We start from the raw sequence: 11,147 nt of genomic DNA, 5'->3' as shown, positions 1-11,147 counted from the left end.
ATTTGACACCCGATGATGTCATCATGACGTCAGAGTAATATGCACCACCAGGCATGAGGGTCGATGTATATTGAAAGTTACAAGTTCATATCATGAACCGTTTAGGAGAAAAGCCGCGGAGAAGTATTGTCCGAAAAAAGAGAAAGAAGATTTATCAGAACAATAACAGAGAGTAGTCGGGTTGTGCCCGACCACTCAAAAAGATATTAATATTCTTAGAACTACACTTTGAGAACATAATGAATTATACAAGTGTAATAACAGTAGGGTTGTGTATACATGTACACTTACATGTACATCTTCATCAAACGTTTCTAGGAGTCTCCTGTTTTCTTTCACAGCTTTGCTCTGAATACTAATTCTTTGAGGAAAATATTAAGAATATTAACCCTTCTATTTTCCATATTACTTGTAACTTTTGTTGACCTCAATTGATAATCGGTATTTTGGTTATTTCTGTCGGTATCTTGATGTCTTTGGAAGGAGTTATTCTAAGAGCGAGGTTTTTTTTGTCAAGGAGCCATTATACATGTATTTTAGCTTTGCATGGGTGAACACAAAGAGATACGCATCTTTGTGCGACTGTCCAACATATTATTCCCTTCGAACCTTTCCTGCTCTTCCCTTGACCTCCAAATCACTGTTAGAAAAACGGTTTGGGCAACAATTGTTCATCTTGTATTTAGTGTTTCTTACAGCCTAATCTACTATTATTTTAGTGGAGAGTTCTTTTGAGCAGTGCACTAGCTATTTTTAACAGCTAATGCTGAGTCCAATGCGATTGATATACAGTACGCTGGAGATCTCTCTCGTGTGATGATTGAGACACTACACGTATTGACACATACCGGTGCATGTTTTGCTATACTCTCTAGGACAATGCTTTGTGTTTCCTTTGTCCCTGTTATATATAACACTCTCCCATAGGCTAAGTACACAAACCTACCACAGAGGACCGTTTAAAAAAAGACCCAACTCCCGAGGACTGAAAGGATCTGTTGTTCTCCCTTTGTGTGTCGGTCCTCGGGGGTTATGTAGAACACGTACATGTATTCTTACATTTATTTATTGGACTTGTTTGGTTATTTTCCACAGATCGCAACCTGTCCTAAGGCAACTCAGAAACTTTTTCATTGATCTGTTTTGGTGTACAGAACAACAAACACTTACATTCACATCAATTCTTTCCTGGGAACAGGTCATCACATTGTACTTGGACACATAATAGCCCAACTTATACAAAGGGAACATCTGTAACCCTAGTTGCTATCCGAAAATACCACATTACTTCTAGTTTATCACACACTGTGACTGGAAACCCATGCATGAGTGCCGCTCAGCCAGGCTTCATGTTACATACTTGTCCAAGACTCATAATCACTAATGACATTTGAGTACATACCGGTAGTGTTAAAGATAGAGAAGACCATTTTTGTGCAAAAGTGTGTCACTTTCCACATCTTTGGAAATGACCTTCTATTGTTGTTTGTTTATTTCAAAATGACAGCATGCCAGAAGGAATAAATTCACAGGGAGTTTTACTAGTGTCATTACTATCTTTAAACCAAGTAAAAATTGTTACAACGATTTGTTCAGTGACTTTGGACACTACCTTTAACGCAAACTACTTAGGTTTTGCGGTGTCTGTTATACAAATGTGTCTGTGCCAAATGGAGCATTTTAAATTATGGCGGTTGGTTCCTAGCCATATGGGCCTTGGCAGTTATGAGCCGGAATGATCCCAGCCTTTTGCATAAACCTTCAAGTTGCAAGATAGTAATTGTGTTGTGCTTTATTAATATTGCCTTTTTTACATTGTTTCAGCAATGCAAAGGGATAGTCTGTACAAATCAGCCATCGGTAATGTTTTGTAAGATAATAATAGAATTATTTTGTATTCTTTTGTATGTAACTGTATCCATGCGTTGGAAAATTTGAATAAAATGCCTAGTCCATCTGTCTTGAAATAAAGAGTGTTCTTGATATTATTATAACAGTACAGTAAGGAAAAGCAAAATGATGCCCCCTACTTTTTACAGAAGGCTGAACGTGTAAAATGTGTCGCATTTGAAAACTTGATTTTATGCTAGATTTTATTCATACAGATGCGAGTAAATGTTAAAAATTTGTAGTAAAAGCAAATGCCAGTTTTTATGCATATGACCTATGGTTATTTATTATTCATTTATACTTTTCTTTAATACTCTTTTTCAAGTTTTTAATAGATTATTAATAAATGTAGTAATTATTGTGCAGAATTATTTGCGTTATAATTTAATGGTAGCCCCAACCCAGCCTTGAAAAATAACAAGTGTATATTGCTCCATCCACTGTTGCTCCATGCACTGTAGCTCGCAAGCCTGAAGAAACACGCATGTAGAGAGAAGACAATGAGGAAAAATTATTACAGTCTTAGAGGTGGGAGGAAAACCCCAGAAGAATATTCTGGGGAAAACCCACGGAATCAGGTAGGGACTGAAAACCCAATCCACATGTAGACCAGGGTGCCGATGCACCTATGGTTCAAATATAGACCTTTCTACGCTTCTCCTGATAACTTATTTATTTCCCTTAAAGCCATTTCTCCGGCTTTAAGGGAAATAAATAAATTCTGCTTCGTTTTACACAGGATCCACAATTTAATTGTAATTTGGGTTTTTAAAACGAAATGGAAAATTGACATTGTGAATATAGACCTTGCGAATGACGTCATCAGTCCTAGAGACACATGCACAACATGACCTTACTGAGGTCAAATCGCGCATAGAAGTTTACTGTGGGAATATAGTCAGGTGGCATATAGTCGGAATCGTGACCGACTGGTCCAAAGCACCAAACTTGGCAGATGGATTCTTATAGACCTAGAGAAGATATTTAGAAGGGGTGACACCTGAAATTCTTTTGGGAAGGGTGCCTAATTTGCGTAAATCGTTAATCCCTGCCGTGTAATATATTTATTCCCATATTTGGGTATATTTTTATTTTTTTATTTTTTTTAAAGTGTATTTTGGTGATTCTACTTGCATATTCTTACTTCAATAACATTTTGTAAAGCATGTAAGTGACTGAATAATTAAGAGGACATAGTAATGATCCAAAATGGCTACTATTTTACCCTAAAGTTACGCGCATTTACCTTTTCCTCAGATATCATCAACTAGTCTCGCCAAACGTGGGTATTGATGAGCTTCAAATTCACAAAGGTACTTACTGACATAGTTAACCTAACAAAAATAAGTGGGAAATCATGTGAAAATTGATATCATCTTGATGTTTGGCCCAAAAGACCAAAAAAGGGGAGAAAATGTGGTGTCCGTAAATTGGGCTACTACGGGAAGGGTAACGTGGGGACTTGAACAAGTTCAACAAAATCCCCCCAAATTACAGATTATTGTTGTTTACAATAATTTTGTCTACGCCAAAACGTTTTCTCAACAATAATTTTGGGAATTTCCTTGAACTTGTTCCAGTCTTTCATGTTAGGCAACCCTTCACCTTACTTGTTAGCCCAATTTATGGACACCTCTTTTTTCCCCAGTTTTTGTTTTCTGGGCTTAATAACACAATGTTCTCATTGTTCACATGATTTTGCATAAGGTTTCAATAGGGTAACTGTACCAGTAAACTACGTGGTGAATTGGAAGTTCATCAATGCTGATGTTTGGCAAGACTAATTGATGATATCTGGGGACAAGGTAAAGGCGCGCAATTTAGGGCATAATAGTAGCCATTTTGGATCGTTACTATGTCCTCATAATTATTCAGTCACTTATATGCTTTTGAAAAAGTTATTTAAGTAAAGATATGTAATTAGAATCCCCAAAATACACTTTTCAAAAAAATTAAAAAAAATAAAATATACCCAAATATGGGAATAAATATATTACACGGCAGGGATTAAGGATTTATGCAAATAAGGCACCCTTCCCAAAAGAATTTCGGGTGTCACCCCTTCTAAATATCTTCTCTAGGTCTATAAGAATCTATCTACCAAGTTTGGTGCTTTGGACCAGTCGGTCACGATCTTGACGAAAATTAGATCTAAGCCACCTGACTAATAGGCGAAAAATTGAAGAGAACAGTTTTCTTTGGCAGAATATTTTGGGGTGACCTTTTTTTCCCCCACTTATCCCTGCAGGACTCTAACGACATTAGTAATCTACTGCATAAGCATCATTACCTAAATGAAACATAATTACAGTGCGTTCATTGACATGTGTACACCTACACCAAATTCATATTGTAACTTTTACAACAACGAGGTTTTGAACCAAAATATTTTTGGGCACTGTCGAAATACCCAATGGATTGAAACAGTGCCGTGGACAAAATTGCCTTTGGCGAACAAAAAAGGTTGTTCACTGTTTTCTCCAGAAGTCAAATATCCCGAGTTGAAACGTCAACAGGTTAGGTTTTGAGCCTAGTTTGGGTTTTGAGTGGTGCTGTTATTATCCTATTGTGCCTTTAAAATACACACAGTCCCCGAGTAGCTTACAAATCCGGATGCTTCATTTTATCAGCACCGATGGTTTACCAGACTATCGGCTTCCGTTAGGGCTTCTAGCCATGCGAAGACGGAGATAGTCCACTAGAAGTAACAGCATGCAGGCGAGCATGGCCGAACTGTATAGGAAGAAGGTGCCATGGAAACTGCCAGTCACGTGATGAAGCCAACCTGCGTGATGCAAGCAATACCATTTTTTTTTTCAAAAGAGATTTATATAATAATACATGTATGTGCGTTTATAAAGTGCATGTACATGTATCACGAGCATTGGCGCTGAAGGCCCTACATCACAATATCATGCTCATTTGTTGGGACAATGAAACATTCCAAAGACAATCTCAGCTCCCTGAAGAGTATACATGTACAGCTCGATGCTGCCATTTCGGCTCAAAGCAGGTAAAATATTAAGTTTTGGGCAACAGTAATTCTGGATTTGCTTATTCACAAACCTGATGTGACGTCTCCAATGGAGGTCGAAACTCCAGAAAGGAAGCTCATCCAGCCCAGGACTATGACGTACCTCTCATCTGGGAAGGGAAGGAACCGCTCCATGACCGAAACAACTTCGACCACAATATGCAAACCGAATCCAATCGCAAATGAATTCACCATCTGAAGCACGAATAGTTGGATGAAGGCAGCTTGGGCAAGTGACATCGCCGTCACGCAGCCAGCTATAGCTGCTGTGACATGAAGCGATAACGCCTTGGTATGCAACATCAGGGTACCTATAGACAGCCCAGCTAAGCTCCCCGCACCGAAGGCTGTTGTAAGGAACGAAGCCTGGCTCGTACCAAGTCCAAGTGCCTGGCCGTTAGGTACCAGATAAACCATTACTCCACCGTAGCTGACGTTGTAAAGCATCCGCAAACAAGCCAACAGAATGAATCTACAATTGATCAGGATGTCAAGACCAAGTGACGTCGCAAGCCACTGACCGAAACGGTTGTCAGTTCCTTCCGATGGTCGTGCATCTGGACCGGTTTCTTCAGATGTGCCTGGAATTGCTGCATAGACTCCTTTCGGTCTTCTCACCAGCATACCAGCCAAAATAAGATGGAACCCCACGTCACTCATTAGGAGCATGGTTCCTCGCCAGCCGTACGTTTCCAGCAAGACCTGGGTGGCTGGTCCGTACAGTATCATGCCGACTGGAGCTCCACACAAAGCGACAAAACTAGCGAGGGCAAACCTCTCGTGGAAGTAGAAGGCGAGTTCTGCACGTGTCGGCGATAGAATACATGCTGAACCTGAACCTGTATGGAAAAGCAGAACGTTACAAACTTAAGCAACGCATCGTAATGAAGTGACTGACCATTTGACAAGGCAGCACACATTCTGAGCGCATTACCCGAGGCATATGCTCAAAAGATTTTAAAAAAATTATCATATTCCACACGTTCCTCATTCGAATATAGCCAATAACATCGTCAGTGACTGAGAACCTCAGCGTGAGTAAAAAAAACCCGAAACCCAAATGTCGGGACGATTATTTGAGTGAAGTTCTGCATGTAGCACTTTCACAATATAGGATATGAAGGCCAAATTCATAAGCTTTCTTATAGTACAAGAATCATTCAAATCACTCATGTACTTGTCAAGTTACGGAATTGTATGTGCGTTCTTTCAGCAAAACGAAAGCAAATCACATAGGGATGCGTGTGAATTATTTCGTTTGCTGAAAGAACGCACATGCACCTTTTTTGTGATTCGTGGACAGAACCTTAAAACTCACCCTGTATTCAACCGAAAAAACTTAGCCAAACCCCAGCCCTCTGATAAGATCGTGACTACTTGCCGCAGTGATTAAACCAATCATCAGATCAAGACTAGTCAGCAAGCTCAAGAGACGGCTGTTTACAGTCGTCTGGCGTCTATACTACCTAATTTTGATGGACAGAAAATAGCTGAAGATTTTTGGACCCTATATTCAAACGTGTACCGTAGTTTAGATTGCAACCGTGTGATCGTGGGTAAAAGAAAATTATAGGCGCAATATTATAAGGATGCAAAAACACCTCTGGTTTTCACATTCTCGCGACCGCTTTGATGATGATTCTTCATACTTTCTTTAAGACAAGATAAGTTTGCGGTGACACCATGTGAATAAATCTCTGTATGTGTGGTTCCGAAAAGAACCGGATACTTTTTTTTGTTATCCCGAGTACAAGTTTATCTTGTGATACATTTTCTTCATCTTAAAATAATGGTTTTTTAGTCCTATTCACTCACCAGAAATGAGTATGATGGATATTGCTAAACCACCCACGTTGGAAGTTGTCATGGAGATCAGCAAGCCAATTCCGTACAGGAGGCCGCCGAAGATAATGACGACCCGGCTGCCAACTTTCCGCGCCACGGACGATGCCACAGGTGCTTAGGGAGGGAACAAACGGACGTGCTTCATCAGGCATGTTAACTGCACTTTGGGAGAATTTTCTAACGAACTGTGGTGTAGCGCATGTATGCGGCTGTTTCCATAACCAATGTAAATTCAATTTTGGTTTAAACACAAGATCATCCTTATACTCCAGCAATATCAGCAATTAATGAAATTATAATTGTGCAGTTCATGTTTGTTTAATTCGTGTATGGTATCATATAATAATCATGCTTAACTTTAATAATTATTATTTTTCGCCTACATACTCACTTCACAGTCAATTCCCCGTATGCACATTGCTTTAACTTAAACACGGACATCCCTTAATACAACTCCCACCTTTGATATTTGGTCCTTCCCCTACCCCATCCCCTCTCTTCATCCTCTGTGACCTTCACCCTCTGCTCATCTTTTGGTCTTAGATCCTTCCCCTCCGAGTCATCCCTTCTTTGTGTTTCTCCTTCCACCAGCACCAATCATGTGCCCTCTACTTGTCCTGCCAGCACCGAAATGTTAGGCCTCTAACTCTTTTTCGATACAAAACCACTGAATTCCAATTTTGATTATGAAATACAAATGATTGCTTACTCAATACAAACTGTACAGCAAAGTGCAGTGAATCGATGGAGCCGATCACCCACAAATCTGTTTGGAAATCGTCCTTCATAGCAATGATGAGAACACCTAAGCCCTTCAGGCTACCGTAGATGATGACCTCCGCCAAAAAGGCAGACAGTACGACAAACCAACCCCACCCTCCTTCTCGGTACATCTGAGTCTGTGCCATGACGTCCGGTAGGTGATTGGAACTCAAAGTTTGGCTAGATGCCACTCTAACAAACAGTTCCCGTTCAAAACGTTTCATTGTCATAGGCTTGTTTGCGGTTAGACTATGCATCCCGGCGCATTCAATCATTGCCCGTGCGATACAATGAACTCATTGATAAGGATCGTCGTTCACCTTGAAGTCACAATGTGTCAGTACTGGGGTTGACTCCAGGCTATTAATTATAACGGCAGGTCATCCGTTGCGTTACCTTTACCATACGTAGCCTTGACAAGAAGTCACTATATGTTTGGTCTGCTGGCGTCCCAATATCTACTAGCACAGCACTGTGTATATTAATGTTATCGAAACACAAATCTTGTTAAAGATCGAAACGTCAGGCCGCCTTAAATTTTCCCTTAATTTAAACGAGCGAAAAACCACTCTATTTTAAGACACCACTTTCCGAGTGTTTTTTTTTCGAGTCTTTTTGCCATATTAATATTTACCCCACAGTTACCCCAATCAGCACCCACATGGCTGAATGGAATAGACCTAACCATGAATATCCATTGAACAGTAACTTGCACAGAGGAGAAAAGCCATACGCTCAGTCAATTTCTGACACTGTATGCAGTCATTGTATGCAGTCACTGAAGTTGAATATTTCAGAAACAGTTGTGTTCAAAACCATTGGCGTATATGGAGTACATGTATACTCGTCCTACATATGCGTATCGAGGGGCGGGGCGGGGCGGGGGGGGGGGCGGGGCGTTGTTTTGTTCGGTTCGTTGTTTTTTTTTTTTTAATTCAGAAAGCGACATAACCTCACAGCCTCATTACCCTTCCTATGGGCGTGGCGAAAGTGCAGGAGGCGTTACAACGCTGATAAACATTTCATCTTAAATAAGCAACCTAGTTTAATACGTCGGCAGAATCGCGCCTCACTTATGTCGCAACAAATGGCTTTGAACAGCGCCCTCAATAAAAGTGCCCCTCCCTAATTTTGATTTCTTTTTAACAATTTTGCCCCCACCAAGTCGTGGGGGGGGGGGGGGGACCCAGAAGCTACTTCAGCAGTTGTGTACAAAGTCTAGGCCTATTGAGAGTCCAGAATGTACATTTCCTCACAAAGTTTGTTAGCCCCGGATTATGTCTTTTCTACATTTTTGCAATGACTGACCTTCATTCTATCCAAATCGTGGATAGGCTACTGTTTCAAACATACACAAAAACCCACAGAGTTGAACTAAAACTTGAAGATTTGTGCCACCAGCAAAATGATTAACCGCCACACAAATAGTCCACGTTGTTTAAATCTACGAAAAAGTATTCATTGTCCGGCTACGTATAATCATAATCCAGATGTACAGAGTGCGTATGGATTCTGCGAATGACGTCATCACTTCTGTTGCCCTTTCATACATACATGTATATGAGGCGGGAAATTCGATACAGAAAGTACGTGTGGAAGCATTCTGATACGGGAACGGACAGTATGAAAGTTCTTCACTTGACACCAAACTCGTTCCAACATGATACCTCTCATAACCTCTAACTTGTAAGTACTGACGCATGATACATCTCACATTGCTCTGGGAGTGATTTTGAGGGTGAATGTTGCGGGACATGTAGGGATTTTCGTACCTTTTTAGGTATCGAAGTTGTCTTGTTTACTGAATGCGTATACAAAAATGTATATCGTGTGTGGGTTAATCAGCACATATGTATACATGTACATGCAGAAGCTTGTGGCTAGCGAAGCGTGATGTAGCGTACAGTACAACGTTATACCCTAGCCCCATAAATGTGGCCAATTTACTGGACTACCTCCGTAAACATAGGCCACACGTCCACCATGTACAAAAACATGTCGCACTTTGTCAAATTTTGATTTTCACATTTAGGCTTAGTTAATAGGGTTTTTTTGCTTTAGAAGCATACTCACCCTCTTTAAAAGCTAATCAGAAAGTGCTGCCTTTTTCAGATGTCTATTTTTCGTGAAATTTCAAGATTCGTTTGCACACGTTTTCGTATCAAAATTTCAACATGAAATTTCACAAAAATTAAACATCTGAAAAAGGCAGCACTTTCTGATTAGCCTATATTGAGGGTGAGAATGCTTCTAAAGCAAAAAAAACCTACAAGTAAGCCTAAATGTGAAAATCAAAATTTGGCAAAGTGCGACACGTTTTTGTACATGTGGATGTGTGGCCTATGTTTACGGAGGCAGTCCAGTAAATAGGCCACATTTATGGGGCTATCTTGTTTACTGAATGCGTATACAAAAATGTAAATCGTGTGTGGGTTAATCAGTACATATGTATACATGCAGAAGCTTGTGGCTAGCGAAGCGTGATGTAGCGTACAGTACAACGTTAATTAGCCCAGGCTGGACGACTGACGTCCAGGATGAGAATTCTCTACGTAATACCACCCAAAATTTTGACCAGATTTTTGTTACGTTTTATTTCATTACAAAAGCTTATTTCACACCTACATTTTCCATGTGTCCTTATCTATTGGGCCGGGGGGTTCAGGAATTCCATATGTGATGCTAACCGACGTTAATCAGGAAAATAAAATCTAAACCAACGTTAAACTTGTACCTTTTTGTATTCTCTTTTAATCAGTTTATCACCGAGTCGTACGATAACGTACGTGCGTACGTTAAGCGCGCACGCACGCTGGCGCCCTCCTTTGTTTAGTTTTGGTTGGAACAGTGACGTCACGAAAACGCTCAACCAATGACCAAAGCTGAAACGTGTTTCTGGTAACTGGCGCGAAAACACGCTCGGTCATTGGATAAGCGACCGCGCCTTCAAGTTAATGCGCATGCGCATGAGGGCGGTTGCTAAGCAAATCGCACGTGCGCACTGCGCGTTCACGTTGCACGAACTCGGTCATGTACGTACGTGTGAGAAACTGATGAAACGAGTCTACAAAAAGTACAAGTTTAACGTTGCTTTAGAGTTTATTTTCGTGATTAACGTCGGTCAGCATCGCATATGGAATTCTTGAACCCAGCGGCCCAATAGATAAAGAATATAGAATACTACGACGTAAAAATTGGCTTCTCCGTCAAGGTACAAATATTGAAAATATTGGTCATAAAGTTTTTCGCCTGGTTTTGAGCACTTCATATTCTGGACTCCCTCCGTAACGTAGGGAGGAAAGGGAGTCCACCATGGGCTAAGTACAACGTATATTACATGTACTAGCTAGCCTCGCTATGTGTGTGTGTGTGTGCTGTGAAAGTCCAATACAGATACGTACTAAACGGTGCCAGTGCCTGTGGCTTTTTGTTTCGAGGCACGTGACTGCGCAATGCCGGTGTCACATGAAAATCGGACTCGTATGGAAATCGGACTCTTTTCCCCTTTTATTGGTTAAACCCTCTCACGTGACCGCTCCCTCTCCTAATTATGTATGCATGGGCATGCGCAAAACTACCAATGAGTCCGTATTTCATAAAACCTAAATTCATGCTA

At 40.6% G+C, this 11,147-nt stretch overlaps 1 protein-coding gene across 1 annotated transcript; it reads right to left on the bottom strand.

Moving 5' to 3' along the window:
* Window positions 1-4,062: 4,062 nt before the first annotated feature.
* On the bottom strand, window positions 4,063-7,794 carry LOC119725767 (monocarboxylate transporter 13-like). The gene is made up of 4 exons (XM_038197334.1): window positions 7,479-7,794; window positions 6,740-6,883; window positions 4,957-5,763; window positions 4,063-4,675 (listed from the first exon to the last, which is right to left on the bottom strand). Exons 1-4 carry the CDS (start codon window positions 7,786-7,788, stop codon window positions 4,539-4,541), a joined length of 1,398 nt encoding a protein of 465 aa, XP_038053262.1. The 5' UTR covers window positions 7,789-7,794; the 3' UTR covers window positions 4,063-4,538.
* Window positions 7,795-11,147: the final 3,353 nt, after the last annotated feature.

Source organism: Patiria miniata, unplaced genomic scaffold, assembly GCF_015706575.1.
Source record: "Patiria miniata isolate m_02_andy unplaced genomic scaffold, ASM1570657v1 HiC_scaffold_19, whole genome shotgun sequence".
Lineage (NCBI taxonomy): Eukaryota > Metazoa > Echinodermata > Asteroidea > Valvatida > Asterinidae > Patiria > Patiria miniata.
Note: the sequence above shows the minus strand (reverse complement) of the source record. Positions and strands in the feature narration are given on the sequence as shown.